This window comes from Ovis aries, chromosome 12, assembly GCF_016772045.2.
Source record: "Ovis aries strain OAR_USU_Benz2616 breed Rambouillet chromosome 12, ARS-UI_Ramb_v3.0, whole genome shotgun sequence".
NCBI lineage: Eukaryota > Metazoa > Chordata > Mammalia > Artiodactyla > Bovidae > Ovis > Ovis aries.
This window is the reverse complement of record NC_056065.1, coordinates 4,036,218-4,058,353: the sequence shown is the minus strand read 5'-3', so window position 1 is coordinate 4,058,353 and position 22,136 is coordinate 4,036,218. Positions and strand designations below refer to the sequence as shown.

The window sequence follows — 22,136 nt, the reverse complement described above, 5'->3', positions numbered from 1 at the left end:
GTGAATTAGTTCCTGGAGGGAGCAAGGTGGAAGGGAAACACTGGGCTTTAGCATCAGATACAATTGCACCCGAAAATCAGCTGATACTCGGTAGCTGTGTGACCCTGGGCAATTACTTAATTTCTTTAAGCCTCAGCTACTTAATCCATAGATTGGGGATAATGGTCTATGTACTTCTATATTTCCCACAGAGTTGTGCGAGGATTCAGTGAAATAAGAAGGGGTGATTAATAGGCAATGCTTTCTTTCCTTCTTTCTCATTTTGCTTGATGTCTCCAGCTGCTCTGTGGTTTAGTACTGGTGAGAAAGTAGGAGGTGAGTCATAGGAGTGAGTGGGAAACAAAAGCAGGGGAAGAAAGCTGGCTGTGGGCTAGACTCTGCAAAAGGGCGGGCATGTGAGCTGGGTCAAGCTCCTGACAGAATTCATGGAGCCTAAGGTCATCTGGGGCGGAGAATCGAGAATGAGCAGGGAAGTTATTAGGAAAGCTCTTTCTACCCCTGACCTGGACTGAGGAGCACACGGGGGAGCGGCACAAGGACGCTCTCACTTCCCGAGAAGCAGAGAAAAACCTGTTCGTTTCAAATCTTCTTCCTCTGGCAGCACAAAGTGAGTCTTCTCAGGCAGTTCCATGGAGACACCACCATCCCTCAACCCCACATCCTGGCTTCAGTTTTTACCCTTGAGCCTCCGTGAGCATGTGTGCAGGCCAAGTCACAGCCCCTCCCTCTTCGTGAGATGGGGCCCCACCCCACGTGAAGCGAGCCGGTTTATGGACTCTCCAGACCCCAGAGAACACTGTGGGAGGACCGCAGAACTCTCTGGGCTTCTGAGCAGCAGCCGGGACATCCCTGGCTCTCCAGAAGAGAGAGCACTGCGGGAAAACTTCCTGCTTCTCAGAAAACGTGGGTATACTTTCTCACTGTTTGCTGGGCCTCTGGAGGAGTTGGGTGACATTTTGGAAACCCTCAGGATTCCTGGGATGCTCAGGGCCACTGACTGCTGGCTTCCTGGCCACTCAGAAGGCTCCGGCCTCTGCATCTGAAGAGCGAGACGTGCCCATGAAGTGAGCTGAGATGGACCCAAGGACCCTGGAGCTGGGCCGGGAGACAGAGCAGCCAGGGAAGGGGGCGCCCTCCTGCCACCCGGCACCATGCTTACCAGCCCTGAAATGGGGGCCTAGCTTTCCGGGACTGCCTGCAGTGTGGCATGCTGGGCTGCTGTTGAAACTGCAGCTGCTGGCAAGGCTGGGGTGTGCGTGGGGCAGGAGAAGCATAGTGTTTAGGGCTAGAAGGGACCGCATAAAGCCTCAGCTTGCCTTTACCTCAGGGCAGTGGTTTTCCAAGTGGGGTCCACAGACCAACAGCACCTGCCTCTTGTGGGCTGGTCAGAAACACAAGGGCTCCAGCTCCACCCAGACGAGTGAATCAGAAACTCTGAGAGTGGGTGAAGCAGTCTGTTTCCCACACACCATCCAGGGCACCCTCAAGATCGAGCTGCTGCCTTAGTGGGTCGCCGCACAAGTGAACTTAGAGGCCTGGGGGAAAGTGGCCAGGAAGACAGTGGCTCCTTCCCAGCGTCATCCACTCTTGACCCTGGGGTGCGTCTGGCCTGCCACCCAGTCTGTGGGCATAACAGCCCCTGATGAATGCTGCGGTTTCCCCAGCGGCTGCCCACAAATGCCGGCCGCATGGCCAAGAGGGCCTGGGAGAAGACCTTGGGCAGACCTGGGAGGCAGGCGCCCTCCTATCTATGCCCGCTGTGCCACCCCTGCCGGGCTGGGGGGGACTGGGGAGCAATGGAGGGCGGGGGGCTCTGTGCCCTGGAAGCAGTCCAGAGCCTGCCGTGGTGTGATATGCGAGCAGGGAGGTGAGGCTAGAATCAGGAGCACCACTCCACAGCGTTTCAACACTCAGGTTAGGGAGACCAACTCTCCAAGTCACATACACAAGGACAGCTGCCCAAAGCCCACCAGCCAGAAGGCTGAGACCTGAACGGCCTCCCCGGTCCCCGCAAAGCTATCTGCAAGTGACCAGAAGCTCCCTCTCAGAGCCGGCGAGCCCAGGTTTCTCCAGCTCAGCCCCAGAGGCCAGGATCTGCAGGACAGTCAAGACTGAGCTCCGGGACAGTGGCAGTGTTATGTTCGCAGACATACGGCTAGTACTCTCCTCACTCCTGGGGCTGGAGGCTCCTTCTGTGAGCGTCAGGGAGAAGCATGGACTGACTGGCCTCTAATGAAGTAAGCCGCCTCCTCTGTCCCCCCCGACCTCAGTCCACAGCAATGGGGCTGGTTGAATTGGTTCCAGATGTTGAATTCAGATGGAATCCGACTGGGGCTGGCCTATGCTTTCAGCCCAGGCTGAAACACTGTTTAGGGGAAGATGCGAGGGGGTGGAGGGGGAGGCGGTGAGGGATACTGGGCAGCTGTCTTCGCGTTTAGTGGGAAAATGACCCTGTAAGTGGCACGTGGGGGGCACTGGGGGGCAGTGGGTGGCACTTGGCACTGAGTGAAGCAGTCAGGGCTAAGACCCCCACTGCTGGGGTGGCCTCTATAGTGCAGTGCCTTAATCTGTAAGATGGAAATGGTGATTCGTTATTTGTCTAATGGAAGGGCCTAGTAAAGATACACCCGAAGGATTCCTTTTATATCTCGGTTTCCAGGCAAACTCACAACAAATCTGCTTTAGGGGGAAACCGGGCCTAACCTGCCGCAAAGGGACCTTACCCCTTTTCTCGTCACAAATGTCTGAGATCATTATTAAATTACCACTGTATGAACTCACAGTCAGCAAAGTAGGTCTCCTATCTGAACTCTCCCCAATCAGAGAGGAATTCCCTGGACGCAGGACTGTTCCTCCCACAACAGCCAGCCTAGAGCAGAAGCTTGAGACTGCTGCTTGATGAGCGGCAGTTCTGTGTACAACTGGATCAAATTTCCTTTCCTGGAGATTATTAATGCTCCTGCTATTGTTATTACATCTTTCAGAATGGTCCCTCGCCACGCAGAACACGTGAAGAAGCGAGGCAGCCTAAAGTGGTACTTGCTCCGCGGTTTGGGTCAAGTGGGGCTTGGCCGACAGCACCCTGGGTCCTGGTGGTGTGGTGCACCGCAGAGGGGGAGGCGGGGAGGAGCGGGGTGCGTCTGTCGGCCTCGCTGGGCCATCTGGTCCCCAGGCCAGTGGGTGCAGGTGACACCGCCCCTCCTCCAGCCCCGAGCCCCCTACCAGTAATCCTCCGTGCTCCCTCCTCTGCTGTAGACAGGGCCCTCCAGCTCCCGGGGGTTGGGGAAGACGTTCTCGTGCTGGATGATGATGGTTTTGATCAGCTCGTTCACGTGGGCTTGGCAGGACACCTGGTCGTGGCCCTCAGGCACCGACATCAGCGAGGGCCCGAAGCAGATGGCGAGGTTGTAGGGGTCCATCATGTTCTCCTCGCTGAACTGAGATAAACTGCAGGAGAAGGAGAAGGGCGAGAGCGGAGCGCACTCGCATGAATGCCCAGGACACAGTCACAGGAGGCGCTGCCGGGGGCAAGAACAGACGTGCCACACACAGCCACCTGCTTTTCTGGCTCTCAGAGCCCTTCTAGAAAGTTAGTGGGGCGGGAAGGGAATGACCAGCAGGACAGGCACTCAGGAGACAAGGAAAGCCCCTCTCTTCAGGTCTCACCCTTCCTCTTTCTCTAGCTCCTAGTTCAAATCCTACTTGTCCCCCAGTTCCTACTCCCACGCGAGACTTTACCCACCAAATCCACCCTGCCTCGAGGACACACTGCTCTTCGGAGTTGGATGTGTTCCCACCGACCAGCTCACTAAGCTGGCCAGAGCAGACGCAGCCCCTTGGGCTGCCCTGGTAAAGACACGGTCAGGCGCTGTGCATCGTGTCCCTTCTTAAACAGCAAAACAATCAAATTATTCGGGATACTCCATTCTAAGCTCTAGATTTATTTTAACAAATAGCCAGCCAGTTAGCCCCTGTATTCCATCAAGCCCGTGAACTTCTTTCTGGAACAGCGAATGCAATCGTTTTTCATTCTCAGGATATCCTCCTCTACTGTACATTCAGGATTTATTCAGGAAAAGGTCTGCATGTGGCTTAGCTTCTGTGCAGGCTTCTCCTGGATGCATTATCATTATCGGGTACTGTCTTCTAGGAACTCCCTCTTTTCAACCAGCAGCTGCTCCAGCCACACCTCCAACCCTGGCCAGGGACCCAAGCCCTTCAGTGATGAGTCCCCACTGGTCTCTGTGTGCCCAGACATTGAAGGCTGGGCTACTCTGGATGTACCCCCAACCCCAACAGTCTGCAAACATGTGAGTTCTGCTCAGGGGCTCTGCCTTCCTCATGGGCATCAGCACCAGCTTCTGGCTGATCTTGAGATGATACCAAAGTCCTGGTGTTGAACCAGAGGCCTGGCAGTCAGCTGTGTTCATCTGAGTAGCTGTTCTTCAGAATTGGGCAGTTTGTTTCTGGTGTATCCAGAATTCAGACTCAAACTACCAAGCTGGTCTCTCTCTAACTTGATGCTTCCCTCCTTCACTGAAGATTCAGACATGGCCCCACTCCCTGAGAGCATCACTGTAGGACCTGGAGGTGGGGATAGCGACAAACAACGGCTGTGGCAGAGGACCACCGCTCTCTAGGACCTGGTCAAAGGCAGGGAGGCCTGGGATGGGTGAGTTGATGGATCTCAGCGTCTGGACTGCATCACAGAAAGTTTTAAAAATTTAATTTTGTAACCCTCCCCTGGCTCCTAAGTTAAAAGAGAACAGAGATTCAGAAAAGGCTGGCAGAAGGTGCCAAGTCTACTTCTTGGACAAATAAAAACTTGAGAGACAGGAGACATAATTAGCATGGGAACCTCAGCAGGGACAAGAGGCTTGAGGTGCCTGAGACTAGAATTGTGGCTCATCACAGGCTGACTGGTTCCTTGCCTCACAGAGGGACAAGGAGGCGGAAGGCCCTGCTTCTTTAGTGTGATCTGACAATGTTTTGAAAGAAAAAAATAGTAGTTTCTGGGAAGTCTGGTGGCTAAAGTGAAATAAACGCTAGGACTGAGGGTCCTAGTTTAAGTTCTGTGAGTGATGAGAAGTCTTTTCCCGTCTTCTAAAAAAAACGGTGGCTCATTTCCTAGGTGGCTATGATGACCAGGTCTGGAGTTCAGTTCAGTTGCTCACTCGTGTCCAACTCTTTGCGACCCCATGGACTGCAGCACGCCAGGCTTCCCTGTCCATCACCAACTCCTGGAGCCTACTCAAACTCATGTCTATCAAGTCAGTGATGCCATCCAACCATCTTATCCTCTGTTGTCCCTTTCTCCTCCTGCCTTCAATCTTTACCAGCATCAGGGTCTTTTCCATTGAGTCAGTTCTTCGCATCAGGTGGCCAAAGCATTGGAGTTTCAGGTTCAACATCAGTCCTTCCAATGAATATTCAGGGCTGATTTCTTTTAGGATTGATTGCTTGGATCTCCTTGTAGTCCAAGGGACTCTAAGGGTTGGAGAGGACATGTCTTTGTGGAGTGGGGTCTACTTCTTATGGATTCAGGTCCATTTCCTACTCCCATTAAAATACAGACCAAGATCCTTCTTTCTTTTCCAAGCTACAGTTGGAACACCTAAGTTTTGGTGGGTAAAGCCACAGTTCTTAAATTCTTGAGGAACAGAGGCTTCTTGAAGAATTTGACAAAAACTAAGGATTCTTACCCAGAGAAATTCACACACGAGATACACACAATTTTGTATATAATACAATAGTGCTAGCAATCCTTGAAGACTAGGAAGGTTATACCTAGTATGAGACTTAAAAGACTGGATTTTTATTTTTAAAAGAAATATCTAAAATGGATAATGATGGTAACAGCTCCTTCTTTCTTAAATTTTTTTTTTTTTTTTTGTATCAGGAAGATCCCCTGGAGTAGGAAACGGCAACCCACTCCAGTATTCTTGCCTGGAGAATCCCATGGACAGAGGAGCCTGGCGGGCTACAGCCCATGGGGTCACAAGAGTTGGACATGACTTAGCGACTAAACCACCATCATCGACTTCTATACATGCCATCTCCTCTAAGAGCTGTACTTACTTTCTTTAGTTTCTATCCATAGCAGGAGTGAACTCTCCTTATCGATTTAAGCTCATCTTCTTTTGAGCACCTTCAAAAGGTCCACTGTAGTGATTAGGAACAGAAGCTTTTTGGGGGCAATGAGAAAATCAGGACTGGTGTGGGAAGCTTGTTTTTTATCATGCACTTCTCTGGACTTTTTACCTTTAAATGATGCAAATTTGTCTCTCTGATTACATTTATAAAGAAACACAAAACATCCCAGAACTTTAGAATCAAGCACATCTGGTTTTGAGTACTAGCTCCATTGCTTACCATAGTTTTTTCCTAGTTCCCTAATCTTTTCATCATAAACTGGGGCAATTACGTGCTTCCATGATGGGCTGTTGTGAAGATTAAATGAAGTAATATGTGTAAAGCACTTAGCACTGTGCCTGGCACACAGGAGGTGTTTAGGAAATATTTTCTGTGATTTTCAAGCCCAGTTTGCTTGTTGACATAGGATCTGCAATTCCAGTCAGGGAAGGGAGAGTGAGGCTGCTAAAGTTTGGCAGTAACTGATTTACAGGAGTCCACTGTCTTCTTCTCCTGACAGGCATTATCTAACAAGCTGGGGGCTCTGCATCCTCAAACTGAAACCTTAAATCCTCAGCGAGAGCAAGAAGCTTTGAACAGACTGTTTTAAACATACGAAATTTCACTTAAAAACCTTAAACTTCACAGGCCCTGGGGTTTGATTTCACAACAACCAACAGACTCTGGGTAAGATATTATGCATCAGGATGGATTTCAGGTTTTGAAAGGGATGAAGAGAAACTGTATTCACCACAGCCCCAGGCAAAACGTGGGGCTAAGAATCCATAAACCTGTGATTTAACAGACTTCCCCAACAGGCTCCTTAAGCGATGGGAAGGGGAAGGGAATCGTGGCTGACTCTTTCTGAAGGCCCTGCAAAGGCGTTCCTTCGCTGCCCTCGCCTGTAAGGCCACCTGTCCCAGCTTCCAGGCTCCCTTGTCTGGTAACTGGCCTGCCTTTCTCCCTATGCAGTGAATCCCATCCTCTTTCCCCTCCTTAAGAATATCACTCCAGCAATTCCCTTGCTCTCTCCTCCACATCAGTTCTTCCCTATGGGGCCCATCCCCACTAGCATACAAACGTGCATCTTAAAAATAAAATTCTCTCTTAACCCTTATGCACACCGAATTATTGTCCGGTTCTCTTTCCTCTATCATACAATTATTTGAGAGTTGTCTGTATGTGTTGACTCTGCTGTTTCTTTGCCCCTGCTGTTATGGACTGAATCTTGTCCCCTCTCCCCCATCCATTTGTTGAAGCCCTAAGCCCCAGTATGACTGCATTTAGGGATGGGGCCTTGAAGGAGACACTATGGGTTAAATGAAGCCATAAGGGTGGGCCCAAACCCTACAGGACTGGCGCCCCTGTGAGAAGAGGAAAAGAGACCCAAGTCCTCTCTCCCAAGTGAGCTCAGAAGAAAGGCCATGTGAGGACATCGCGCTGTGGCCGTGCACACGCCAAGGAGCGTGGCCTCCCCAGAAACCAGCCTTGCTGGCACCTTGACCTTGGATTGCTGGGCTCCAAAACTGTGAGGAGACAAACTTCCATTGTTCGAGCCTCTCAGCCTGTGGTACTCTGTCGTGGCGGTCCCAGCAGACTCACTCACCTACTCTCCCCCTCCCCCTTTATCGTGGTCAAATACACACAACACAAGTGTTCCTACTTTAACCTACTCAAAATTACGTAGCATTTAGCTGAATCCCACCCCACTGCAGGATCCACCACGTTTTATCCATGGTTAGCGTCCCTTCTCACTTGAACTGACACCATCAGAATTTTCCCCTGTCCAGGCAACACACATCCAGGCCACCAGTGACACCCACGCTGCTCAGTCAGCTCTCAGGCCTTTCCTCAGCTGAACTGTCGTCGCATTATCTTACCCTCCTTGAGACACGTGGTGCGGCTTCTGGGACCCCGTTCTCTCTTGGCCCTCCCCCTGCAGCACTGCCTACTGTCGCCTGCTCAGTGAGGTGGTCCTGACCACTGCGTGCCAAAGAGCAAACCCTCACGCCTTCCAGCCCACTAACTTGCTTAGACTTTCTCCACAGCCCGTGTCCCCCGACATATGACATGCGTTACTCGTTTTTCCTGTCTTCCTCCAATTCTATGTGCTACACAGGCTCCATGAGGGCAGAAACTTTGACGGTTTGATGCAATCTTCGATAGCCAGCAACTGAAACAGGGCCCGGCACACAGTAAATGATTCATAGATACATGGTAAATAAATACGTGAGTAAACACACGAGCCTCTGTGAGCCTCCAAGACAGTCCAGTCACAATTCTACTTGTCCGTTCCTGGGAAAGTCAGGAGAGCACCACAGACAGAAACTTCCCAAACCGGGAGGCCCTAGAGATGCTGACGTTTAGAGAAGACTCAGCTTTTCTGGAGACCAGCTGGGGCGCCTTGACGATGAGAGAAGCACAGCCAATTCCCTTCTCCAGATTATGGAGCAATATTTGAGGATGCAGAACAACGCTTCTCGGACTTTCACGTGCCTATGACTCACCAGGGGATTCTGTCAAAATCCAGATTCTGATTCAGAGGCTGTGGGGCTGGAGTGGAGGAGGGGCTGAGCGTCTGCATTTCTCACAACCTCCCCCTTATAGCTCAGCTGGTAAAGAATGCACCCGCAATGCAGGAGACCCCGGTTCAATTCCTGGGTCGGGAAGATCCCCTGGATAATCCACTCCAGTATTCTTGGGCTTCCCTAGTGGCTCAGCTGGTAAAGCATCAGTCTGCAATGTGGAGAGACCTGGGGTTTGATCCCTGGTTGGGAAGATCCTCTGGAGAAGGCCTGGAGAATTCCATGGACTGTATAGTCCTTGGGGTCACAAAGAGTCAGACACGACTGAGCAACTTAAAAAAAAAAAAATCTCCCCAGTGCTGCTACTGCTGCTGGTCTGTGGACCTCACCTGATTAGCAAGAGACTAAAAGAAAGAAGAAATCTGAAGAAATCAGGTTTCAAAAGGAATGCAGCAGAGACAGCAGCTGAGAGGGCGAGTTACCTGCAATGGGCAAAACCCCACTGGGTGGTATAGCTGCTGAGGCTGGAACCTCTGAAATGAACCCCATGGTCCCTGCTGCTGGTACTCACAGCCTTGTGTGGTTCTTTCCCTGTGTGTGTGGGCTGGATTTAGTGACTCACTTCTAGTGAATGGAGCTAGCAGAAGGGATGGGCTGTCACTTCTGAGATTAGGTTACAAAGACTGGCTGCTGTCTTGGATGATCTCTCCCTTGCTTGGAGTGAAGCCAGCTGCCAAGTCATGCACAGCTCTGAAGGTGAGCCATGTGACGAAGAACTGATGGAAGCCTCCGGCCAACAGCCAGCTGGAAAAGGAGGCCCTCAGTCCAACAACCTGCAAAGAACCGAGTCCTGCCAACACTGCGTGAGGGAACTTGGAAGTGGGTCCTTTCCCAGTCGAGCCTTCAGAAGAAACTGCAGCCCTGCCCCTATACACTCACTGCAACCTCATGAAGCCTGCAGCCAGAGGCCCCAGCTAAGCTGCACCTAGACTCCTGACCTACAGAACCTGGGACCAAACAATAAAGGCTCCTCGTTTGAAGCTGTTCAATTTTAGGGCAATTTGTTACACAGTAATTGAGAGTCAATGAGGATGCTGCTGCTGCTGCTAAGTCGCTTCAGGCGTGTCCGACTCTGTGCGACCCCATAGACGGCAGCCCACCAGGCTCCCCCGCCCCTGGGATTCTCCAGGCAAGACCACTGGAGTGGATTGCCATTTCCCTCTCCAATGCATGAAAGTGAAAAGTGAAAGTGAAGTTGCTCAGTCTTGTCTGACTCTCAGCGACACCATGGACTGCAGCCTACCAGGATCCTCCATCCATGGGACTCTCCAGGCAAGAATACTGGAGTGGGGTGCCATTGCTTTCTCCATAGTATAATGTTAATCATTCACAAGGCCTACTGGACAGGCGTGTACTCAAGGTTCATACAAGGGATTGGACGCTAGCTACACAGAAATATGTGGAACCCGGTCAAGTCCACACAGCACTGGTGTACTGTGCAAGGAGTTTCATACCTGTCTGTCTGTCTGTCTAACTACCTGTCTCAGTTCTGAGAGTTCCTTCAGCTGGAGGATTGTACAACCCCAAAAAAGACCATAGCCAGAAGCAGAGTACACACATCCTCAGGACACATAACAGCAAAGGAGAGAGGTCCTAAAGTCGGGGCCCAGGCAGAGTTTGCATGGGGAACTACCTGCCAACTTTGGCCACTTGTCACCTGTCACCTTCTCATGCAGGCAGAAATGGTCTTTTCTATCAGCTGTGTCCATTTATCAGTTTCGGAAATATTGTGGTATTAATGTTGCATCTTTTCAATGAAATACTTTGATGAGAATCTTTTTTTAACCATAAAGAGAAGTTAAACACAACAAAAGCCATCAACTGAACTGGTAAAACTTTCCACGTTTCCCTCAGCAGTGGCCATCTTCTGCTCTTACGATGCTTACTCTCCTGTCTCCCCCTGCCCCTCCACTTAACAGGAGGAAAATGCGGGGCAGAGAGCGGGTGCATTGCGCTTACACACAGAGTCACCCCAAACCCTGTCCGCTCCCCTGCCATCCTGCTTCTTGCTCTGGGGAGCAGACCGGGCTCTCTGAGGGCAGGTATCAGTCCACAAGGGGAGATGAGGGTGGCCTGGTGGCCCCAAGGAGACCGACGGGCTCGAGAGTCATTACCAGGGTTTCTATTTCTGTCTGCCTGTGAAACCCTGCGTGAGTCATGAGGGGTTCTCAACTAAAGGCAGTGGTGGAACTGAGTCAGGGCTTGGCCAGTGAATGGTGCAGACACAGGCACGGGGAGGCAGCGAGCTGTGGGCTGCAACAGGGCGAGGTTGGGGCAGCGGCCCCTGACCCGGGCACCTCTGCAGGCAGGCTGACCCTAGTCTGCAGGCAGGCTGAGGCTCCTGAGATGGCCTGTGAATGTCCACTGAAGCAGAAACTAACCCACTAGGAAGATTCTTCATTTTCACAAAGAAATAGCTGCTAAAACACCCTTAGTCTAAGTTTTATTATCCCCTCCACATTAAAAAAAAAAAAAAAAGATTTAAAGACCTATAGCAATGTTTCCCCACTATATGAAAAGGCATAAAGCCAGAGAGATGATAATTTCAACTGAATTCAGCCTCAACACTGGGGGGTATCGGGGAGAAATGGGACTGGTAAACTGGGGTCCCTGGACTACATCCGGGCAGCAGCCCTTACTCCACAGGAAACTGTAGCCATGAGGCTGTCAGACCCAGTACTGCCAGATCTAATGATTTTCTCAAGAGAAGCCAGAAATCCAGATTTTTCTAAGTGTAAAACCTCCCATTATTTAAATGCTTCAGTGCTTTCAAGATGCAGTGGATTTAAAGGGAACACACCTATGGGCCTTATCCGGCCCTCAAGTTGCTCCCTAATACACTCTGGCCTAGCTGCTGGAGGTGCTGTGGTGAAAGCAACCGGTAAAGACAGAGGTGCCTGGGGGAGGCACCTGCCTTCTTAGACTCTCTATCTGGAGGGCTAGTAGGTGCCTCAAGTTAACATATCCACATTAGCATATCCACGTCTTATCTTCCCCAACTCTACTACTGCTCATGACAAAAATTCAGAATTTCTCTCTTTCCTCTTTCTGCACCCTACCCATCGGCAGGTCCTGTACAGGCTGTGCTCCAAATAGATCCCAAACCTGACCCTTCCCCCACCCTCCACCCTTCCCTCCCTGGTCTGAGTAACTTCACTTCACTGCACAGTAACTTCTCCACAAAGCAGCTTTTAAAAATAAAGTAGAAAATCAGATCACAACACTCTTCCGCTTCAAACTTTCCAACGGCTCCTTCAAATCCAAACCTAGTGTTGCCATGACTTTTGTGAGCCTGACGACCTTGATCCTGGCTCCTTCCTTCCCTTCACTCAGGCTGCTGCTCATACACCGACCCCCCCAGAGGCCTTTGCTGACGACCCCTCTGTGCCGGCTCCCCTCCGTCACCCCTGCCCTGACCCTTCACTTGCATTTCTTTATTCTTCTTCCAAGCACTCATCACTACCTCATGTGTCTGTTATTGTCTGTGTCCTCTGCTAGACCATGAGCCACATGATATCTAGGCTTTTGTCTCTATTTCACAAGGTATTTTTACCTCCTAAAACCACACCCAGCATGTGTTCAGTAAGTATTTACTGGTCTGGAGCGGTCAACGTAGATCCCCACATAAATGTTCACTGGCCGAAGCCAAGGCCGATCAGCTGCTCCCAGGGACGTCTACTCACTGATTGAGGAAGGCAAAGAGGTATCTCATGATAATCAGAGTGGTTTTGGGGAGGACCAGGAGGACCTTCCGGATGTGCAGAGCTCGCTCCTGCAGGTTGTCCATCGCTGAAAGAAGAAAGCCATGTGTTACCCTCCACTGGGATCCCAGGGACTAGTGGTCAGAAAGCCCTGACTCGCAGCAGGTACAACACAGAGCAGCCGGTTCCAGCCCACAGAGAACTGGGCCAGTGTGAGGGGCTCCTTGCAGTGGGGTTTTGGCAGCGGGGCTCTAGACCCTTCGCTGGGGCAGGACTTAAGATGTCTGCTCCTTGGCACAGAAGGGTTGGGCAAGTTCCCCACAGCATCTGCCACCCTCTTATTACAACACCAAAACAAAGAGCTGCCCAGAAATGGCTGTGACTGTCCCCCAGCCTTGGAGGGCCTGCGTGGGGTGGGTGCCGTCCAGGTCCCATCCTGCCTGCTCACGCGCACACCCCTCAGCCCCTGGACAAGTCTGGCTTCTCCTCCCCACTCTCTTATCTGCAGCAGGGATGGCAAAAGGTGGCCAGAGGCAAGAACTGGCAGGCCCCCGTGCAAGCAGTGATACTGGGAGAAAACCAGAGAACTTTCCTGACTCCAGGTATGGCTCAAGGCCCAGACCTCCCCAGGGCCTGCTTTCCCACATTTGTTGTGCCATGTAGATACTGTCATTTTCTATGAGAGCCTTTCCGTGAAAATGAAGTGAGAGATACTGGATCAGGAGCACACCTCGAGGGGAGGACTGGGCAGCCAAGGTACCAGGTACTATCCTGTACTAACCCCCATTCTCTTAGCATGCCCGCCCTGGAAGACGTGAAGACATGAGGGGTGCATCTCCTCAGTCACCCACAGAACTCAGGTCCACTAGGAGTCCCACAAACAGCGGTAAGTCAACAAAACAAGGGAGCTGGCTTCCTGAGCTCTCAGGGGATGTACTAAACCAAACTGGAAACTGGGGGCGGGAGCGCTGGGGGTGGGGATGAAGACCTTCACTGATCTGGGGGGAGAGCCTTTCTTCATTTCAAAGGAACTGCCTCCTCCAGCCTCTGGAACCATTATCTCAATGGAGTCTGCTCTCAGAACGACCTAATATTAATCCAGGTTTCCATGGACAACAAATGAGAGGGTGTTCCAGTATAATAAATGGCCAGGAGCAGCTTTTCAAGCCCCAAATTTTACAGTAAGAGGCAGAGAAATTCTAAGATACCTGTTTTATGTAAAGAAAAGTAGAGACTCTCTGAGAAAATATCGTATCACTACTTTTGAATGTGCAGAGGGCTTGAATTCCTAGAAGGATACATATTAACACATCTCACAGATAAGTCATGTCATGCTTAAAGCAACAAGCAGGAAATATTGGTAACACATGCATTCTCCCTTCGTATCATGAAAAGCACAAGTACTAATGTATAAGCTCCTAATGGCTAAAAAGGACAGTATTTTCTATAGGAACATATTAAGAGAGATAAAGGCCAGCAAAATAAAACAGTTTAAAGTGAATCAGAAAGAAAAACCAGGAGTTCTGACTTGTGGTCCAGATCCTTCCTGAAAAGTCACTCTTTTTCCTCCCCTACACCAAGGAAGAGAAATTTCACAGAAGGAAAAGAAAAAAATTACTGTAAACCCGGAAATTTCCCTGTTGCTACAAGGTGCTCCGGCCCAGAAGTGAGCTTGCAGTCTGGGTACTTACTGACGCAGGCCATCAGGTCGTGGAAGATGTCCTTGGGGAAGAGCGGGTGCTCCAGCCCCCGGAAGTACAGCTTCAGGACGCCAGCTATGGAGTCCATGTCGTGGTCATTCTGGTCTCCAGCCAGGGGGTCCTCTCCTGAGGGTGAGAAACCCCCCCAAGAAGGAGAGAGAGTGAGAGGGGTAAAAACACGCAGGATGAAGCAGAGCTGGGAGGGAAGCAGTGCCCTACTCAAGCTTTCACTGAAGTCCCTCAGCTCTCTGCTCAGCACGGCGGCCTTGAGCAGGGCAACCAGGGACTAGAAAAAGCAAAGGCTGCTCAGGCTCAGGGGCCCTGGGGTCAGAGCAGGGGCACAGCCGACCATTAATGCGAATCTGCGTGTGCCAGACTAGCTCAGGGACGTTCCCTATGGGCCAGGGAAGGGACACGGCAACCAGCTCTCTCCCAAGCATCATGAAAGCGGATCAGGCCGGGACTGAGCCCGGAGTGGAGGCAGACGCGGCCAGGGAGGCCAGCCCCTCGGACTAGCTCTCCTTCTCCCCAGCCTGCAACTAAGCACACCTACTTGCAAGAGTACGATCATGCTGGCACTCCCCATGGAAAATTTCCTATCAGACGTAATTAGATTTAATGGTAGGACCAACCTCAAATTGAAACTATATATTCCATTATAGGCATGGAAATTGCCAAAGCTTGCCCACTACCTTAAGAGCCCACGAGATAATAAATGGGCTACGTGAACAGGCGTGTCTGCCCTGACACCAAGGGTTCCAGATACAGCTGCAAACTGCCCAGATATCACGGTTAGCTTCTTGGATTTGGGTGGACTGTCTTCAGGAGAGAGGCGGGAAGAGAGGGGCTGGCAAGGGGGACACTGGGACGTCCCCGGCGTCTCCCCGCACATGTGGGAGGGCGGGTGGGAAGGATGTCTACAGAGGGAAGGGGCTGGGCTGAAGAGGGAGGCATGCTGGCTTGCTGACTCTGGGTACCTCTCAGGGAAGAAGGGGTGGAGCTGCTACCCCAGGGGACTGGCAAATGTCTGGCCTAATCTTTAAGGCTGTTTCCTCACCTCTCTCAAAGGCGTTTTTGATGTCATTCACTTCCACCTGGGATCCTGACACCCGGAAAATTCCTTCATGCTGTAGCCCTAGAAAGACAGGGAACAGTGATCAAGGAGACAAAAAAGCAAATTCACAACCACAGCGCCAAGCTTAGCTGAGTGTCCATCTCCTCCAGCCAGTGTGTATTTAAGCATCCAGTCTCTTCTCTTCAGGCCAGAGGAGAAAGCCTATACAGGGATGGTGGAGAGGTCACGGCAATGAATACGAGGCATTGGCCGAAAGAAAGTACCGAGTCAGAGGCTTAAAAGGAAGAGTCGTCTACGCCGTTTCTGATTCTGACCAAGTCTATGAAGCAGGTTCCTTTTCCAGCCTCTGCCTCTCTGTCCCTCCCATGAAGTAGAGAGGTGATTTCTGTCACCTCCTTATCCCCCAGGATCAGGGATGTGATCCAGGAGCATGGCAGGCAAGCCATTAGACATGATCAGAGTTTCCCGAGGTATGAGATCATAATTAGTACCTCAGCTATCCTAACACTGTTCAGCTGTTCTAGGGGACAGTACTCTCACTACTTATGAAAAAGGGAGGACATATATTGGTTCAGCCACAAAGGAGAACAGTGTGGAGTTTCCTTAAAAAAACTAAAAATAGAACTACCATATGATCCAGCAATCCCACTCCTGGGCATATAGTTCAAAAAGATACATGCACCTTAATGTTCACTGCAGCACTATTTATAATAGCCAGGACACTGAGGCAACTTAAATGTCCATCAAGAGTGGAGTGGATAGAGAAGCTGTGGTGTATATACACAATGGAATATTACTCAGCCATAAGAAGAATGAAATAATGCTCTTCTGCAGCAACACAGATGGACCTAGAGGTTATCATACTAAGTTAACTCAGACAGAAAAAGACAATTATCATATGTTATCACTTACATGTGGGGTCTAAAAAATGGATACAAATGAACTTATATATAAAACAGAGACTCACAAGGGGAAGGTGGGGGGAGGGATAAATTAGGGGGTTGGGATTAACATATATACACTGTTAGAGATAGTCAACAAGGACCTACTGTGCAGCATAGGGAACTCTACTCAATATCCTGTAATAACCTACATGGGAAAAGAATCTGAAAAAGAACAGATGTATGTCTATATATAACAGAATCACGTTGCTGTCCACCTGAGAGCAATACACTGCTGTAGATCAGATAAGCAAAAAAGACGAGCGATCAGTCCACAGCGAGTATCACAGGCGCTGTGCCAGCTACTGGCCCTTCACTGCAGCCTGACTCTAAAGGCAGCATTCCTGAATACCGCACTGGAATAGCGTGCACGGAAACTGTGTCTTTTTGAAGTTTGTTGCAGTAAAACTACTCGTGGAAAATTAACGTGTGTGGTGATTGCCTATGTGCTTATAGGCCCACAAGGCAGGGGTTACCAGGAAGCCCATCTTCTAGAAGAGAGGACTGATAAGTGATGAACTGCCTGAGGCTATACAGATGATAAGACCCAGAGTCAGGACACAAAACTAGGCCTTCCGGCTGCAATCATGTACTCATTCCGTAACACCAGGCTTGTGGGGCCACTGGAGTGAAAGTGCAGGGCGGGGAGGGCATCTCATTTGTCAGTCTGACTATGGACATGGCTCATCGAGAGCCTCACACATGCAACTCAAAACTAGAGGGGTGGCTCCAGGAAGCATGAGCCCTGGGGCTGCACTGAAGTAGCGTCTTTCCTCATATCAGCTCTGTCTAGTTTTTCTCACAAGCCCTGTGGCTCAATCTTGGGCATTTTATTAAAGTTCTGCTCTTACTGTATGATCTACTGAAACTTTCCAATCTCAAACACATTTCTTTTTTGGAAAACAAAAGAGAATAATTACATTTTGCCCACTGTTTTGGGACTCCCCTCTTAACAAGGGAGGGTGAATGAATTCTGTCTACTTTGAAGTAAACCACACTGGCCAGGATTGAATTCTGAATCCCGCTGAAGCAACAGTAAGAAGCAAGCACAGGGAATTTAATTATTTTGCGTGTAATAGGACTGAAGTTGTCTGTTACTATGGGGCACTTTCCAGACTATCCCTCACAGGATCAGAATGGCAGGCAGTGTCAGGACCCCAAAGTAACAGCACTGTATTACAGTAGTTACCAATGGGGAGTAACAGCCAGATAATACTGTGTAGACACAGAATATGAACAGTAAGTTTCTGACAGAAACAGTTACATACTCAGTGACTCGTCAAAACCACGGTAAAATATAAGGAACTGTCATCTCAGGGACCAGGCTGTTCAGTGTCACTGGCGGAGCCAACAGCTTGCTGACAGAGGATCACCTCGGCACGTTTTGATAGATTAGACATCAAGGACAAGCCAACCTGGTGCACAAGCCCAGGGCCAGAAGAAATCGTGGGAGAGCTGACTGAAAACCAGGCAGCCGGCCTGAGGCACACTGAGGTCCCTTTCAGTCTGGTTTCCACATCCCCTTGAGAACCTCGGCTTTAGAAGGGCCAGTGTGTGTTCCTGCTCAACAGACAGAATCTTTAGATGATGATTCTGAAAGTAGGAACATTAATAAATGGTGGGTTTCCAGAAAGAGAAGGGGAAAAGCAGTTGGCTTTTTATGATAATGCAGGTAACACCTCACATCCCTCAGCTGACACCTGTGTGGCCGTTTTCGTTTTTCCTTAGTGCTGACTAACATAAAAGCATAAAGCCAATCAGACTTGGGTAAGTTATTTGGAAACAGCACAAAACTTTCCATTTGGAGCTGGATCCAGCTGTTGCCAAGAGCTGCTCTTCTAGAGAAGTCTCAAAATGATTGCTAAAACACCAGCTTCTGCTCATGTGACTCTGCTCCCTTCCTCATGAAAGTGGTGGGGTTTCCCCATCCTGAGTGAGTCTCAATTGTTCCTCACATCCCTTCCCTTCTTTTAAGTCTTCCTGGATCACCCCGACCCACCACTTACAGGCGAGCCTCGGTTTTCCCATCTATGTAATGGGGACTAGAACAAATGTGGGCTTCCCAGGTGGCACTAGTGGTAAAGACCCACCTGGCAATGCAGGAGACATAAGAGACGCAGGTTCGCTACCTGGGCCGGGAAGATCCCCTGGAGGAGGGCATGGCAACCTGCTCCTGTACTCTTGCCTGGAGAATCCCATGGACAGAGGAATCTGGTGGGCTATGGTCCACAGGGTTGCAAAGAGTTGGCATGACTGAAGCAACTTAGCATGCATGCACGCAGAATGTAGTTGATGTTGTTTAATCACTAAGTTGTTCTGATCCTTTTCCCTCCCCATGGACCATGGCCTGCCAGGCTCCTCTGCCCATGGATTCTCCAGGCAAGAATATGGGAGCAGGTTGCCATGCCCTTCTCCAGGGGATCTTCCTGACCCAGGCACTGAACCCACGTCTCCTGCATTGGCAGGCAGATTCTTTATCACTGAGCCCCCAGGGAAGCTCACTAGCACCTCCCAGGGAACATGAAGATAGTAAGGATGTACAGATTTTGGCAACTGGTAGACCACAGATGTTTTGGGGGCTAACAAAAGTTATGGACGTTATCCCCATTAAATGTACATGTACAAATATTACCCATCGTGTTTAGGGAGTTCAGTAATACCATACATCCCTATTTAGGGGGAAATAATTCAATTTTCTGAACAACAGTTATTTTTAGGCCATACCGCAAGGCTTTTGGGATTTTAGTTTCTCAACCAGAGATTGAACCTGTGCCCCCTAAAGTGGAAGTGTGGAGTCTCAATCACTGGACCACCAGGGAACTTGTTCCATCTTATAAAATGGCTTCAGAATTGCTAGTTCTAAAAAAAAAAATTGTGACAAAAAAATTACCAACTACTGTACATTATTTGTTTACAGTTCTAGTTATCAAAGTACTGCTTTTCAAAGATACTTATTTTCTTCCTCATCTCCTCAGTGTTATTCATTTGCAACACAGTTAGGTTTGTTACTGTTTATATTCCATTTGGGGTTTTACCCACATCCTTGCTTTATAAACTTGTTTATCTTTTGAGAAAGGACAACTCCCATGTAGTTCTAAAAGTCAAAACTACACAAAAAGAAAAGGAGAAATGTCACTTCAACCCCATGTCCCATTCTCATCCTTTTCCACCCATCTGTGAGGATAATCGGTTAAATATTAGTTTTTGGATTCATCCTTCCTGTATTTCTTCTTGCAGAAGTGAGAAGACACATTATATTCTTACACACTCCTCTTTCTCACGTGAAAGGCAACATGCCAGAGATGTTCCTCTGCACTTTGCTTTTTTTCCATTTGACAACATATCCTGGCAAGTTCTCCAGGTCGTTTCATGGAACTCTTCCTCACTATTATTTTTATTTTTTGTAGCTGCATAGTTTCCCACTGTGTGGATATACCATCAGTTCAGTTCAGTTCAGTTGCTCAGTCGTGTCCGACTCTTTGTGACCCCATGCACTGTAGCACGCCAGGCCTCCCTGTCCATCACCAGTTCACGGAGTCCACTCAAACTCATGTCCATTGAGTCGGTGATGCCATCCAACCATCTCGTCCTCTGTTGCCCCCTTCTCCTCCCACCTTCCATCTTTCCCAGCATCAGGGTCTTTTCCAATGAGTTGGTTCTTCGCATCAGGTGGCCAAAGTATTGGAGTTTCAGCTTCAATATCAGTCCTTCCAATGAAGATTCAGGACTGATTTCCTTTAGAATGGACTGGTTGGATCTCCTTGCAGTCTAAGGGACTCTCAAGAGTCTTCTCCAACACCACCAAAAGCATTAATTCTTCAGCACTCAGCTTTCTTTGTAGTCCAACTCTCACATCCATATATGACTACTGGAAAAACCATAGCTTTGACTAGATGGACCTTTGTTGCTAAAGGAATGTCTCTGCTTTTTAATATGCTGTCTAGGCTGGTCATAGCTTTTCTTCCAAGGAGCACACATCTTTTAATTTCATGGCTGCAGTCACCAATCTGCAGTGATTTTGGAGCCCCCCAAAATAAAGTCTCTCACTGTTTACACTGTTTCCCTATCTATTTGCCATGAAGTGATGAGACCAGATGCCATGATCTTGGTTTTTCCAATGTTGAGCTTTAAGCCAACTTTTTCACTCTCCTCTTTCACTTTCATCAAGAGGCTTTTTACTTCCTCTTCACTTTCTGGCGTAAGGGTGGTGTTATCTGCGTATCTGAGGTTATTGATATTTCTCCCGGCAATCTTGATTCCAGCTTGTGCTTCATCCAGTCCAGCGTTTCTCATGATGTACTTTGCATATAACTTAAATAAGCAGGGTGACAATATAAGCCTTGATGTACTCCTTTTCCTATTTGGAACCAGTCTGTTGTTCCATGTTCAGTTCTAACTGTTGTTTCTTGACCTGCACATAGGTTTCTCAGGAGGCAGGTCAGGTGGTCTGGTTCCTCTTCCTTTTCTAAATCCAGCTTGAACGTCCGGAAGTTCATGGTTCACGTACTGTTGAAGCCTGGCTTGGAGAATTTTGAGCATTACTTTACTAGCATCTGAGATGAGTGCAATTGTGTGGTAGTTTGAGCATTCTTTGGCATTGCCTTTCTTCGGGATTGGAATGAAAACGGACCTTTTCCAGTCCTGTGGCTACTGCTGAATTTTCCAGATTTGCTGGCATATTGAGTGCAACACTTTCACAGCATCATCTTTTAGGATTTGAAATAGCTCAACTGGAATTCCATCACCTCCACTAGCTTTGTTTGTAGTGACGCTTCCTAAAGCCCACTTAACTTCACATTCCAGGATGTCTGGCTCTAGGTGAATGATCACACCATTGTGGTTATCTGGGTCATGAAGATCTTTTTTGTACAGTTCTTCTGTGTATTCTCTCTTAATATTATCTGCTTCTGTTAGGTCCATACCATTTCTGTCCTTTATTGTGTTCATCTTTGCATGAAAAGTTCCCTCAGTATCTCTAATTTTCTTGAAGTGATCTCTAGTCTTTCCCATTCTATTGTTTTCCTCTATTTCTTTGTATTGATTGCTGAGGAAGGCTTTCTTATCTCTCCTTGCTATTCTTTGGAACTCTGCATTCAAATGGGTTTATCTTTCCTTTTCTGCTCTGCCTTTAGCTTTTCTTCTTTTCTCAGCTATTTGTAAGGCCTCATCAGACAACCGTTTTGCCTTTTTGCATTTCGTCAGACAACCATTTTGCCTTTTTGCATTTCTTTTCCCGGGGGATGGTCTTGATCTCTGCCTCCTGTACAATGTCACGAACCTCCGTCCATAGTTCTTCAGGCACTGTCTATCAGATCTACCATAGTTTATTCTTTATTCATCCGGTATGGTATTTAGGTTGTTTCTAATATTTTGCAATTACAAACGATACTGCAATAAATAACCTTGTGCACATGTATTTCCGTATTTTGGAGGTGTATCTTCATGGTAAATTCTTAGAAGGACTGTTGGCTCAGAAAACCAGCGCACATGTCATTTTGTTCAATGCCGCTGAGTCCCCCTTCAAAAGGGTCGTACTGGTTCTCATTCCCATCAGCAGCATGGGAGCAGGCCTGGGTCTCCAGAGCCTCACCACAGAAATGTGCTAAGTTTTGGCCTCCACATGGACTGTGCTTGTATGGGGGCAGGGACATTCAAGCCACGACACCCAGAACCCATCACTTGTCAACAACTCCCCAGCTGACGCCCAGGGCGGGTGACCACCATGTCTTCCCTACTGCAGCAGCCTCCTGTTTCCTCCTGTGTTAGCTCTACACAGCAGCCTGTGATCCTTCAGAAAGATCATTCCCTGTTCCTAATTCTCCAACAGCTTCCCAGCTCACTTAGAACAAAACCCAGACTGCTACCTTAGCTGCTGAGGCCCAAGAGCCTGGGCTCTGCCTTCATCTCCTGCCACTCTCCTCTCCACGCACTGCCCCAGCCTCACTCGCATCCTGCGTGCTTGCTTGCATGTGCCAAGGACCTCTGCCTTTGGTGTTCCTTCT

The 22,136-nt window shown here is 49.2% G+C and overlaps 1 protein-coding gene across 7 annotated transcripts in view; it reads right to left on the bottom strand.

The window, feature by feature from the left end:
- SRGAP2 (SLIT-ROBO Rho GTPase activating protein 2) overlaps nucleotides 1–22,136 on the bottom strand; it is a 256,602-nt gene that overhangs the window by 13,820 nt on the left and 220,646 nt on the right. For all 7 annotated transcript variants that reach the window (XM_027976227.2, XM_027976229.2, XM_027976228.2 and 4 more), the window contains 4 exons: nucleotides 15,176–15,253; nucleotides 14,110–14,244; nucleotides 12,401–12,506; nucleotides 3,223–3,447 (listed from right to left, as the gene is read on the bottom strand). In XM_027976227.2, coding sequence (XP_027832028.1) covers nucleotides 3,223–3,447; nucleotides 12,401–12,506; nucleotides 14,110–14,244; nucleotides 15,176–15,253 — 544 coding nt within the window. The remainder of the gene's footprint in view (nucleotides 1–3,222; nucleotides 3,448–12,400; nucleotides 12,507–14,109; nucleotides 14,245–15,175; nucleotides 15,254–22,136) is intronic.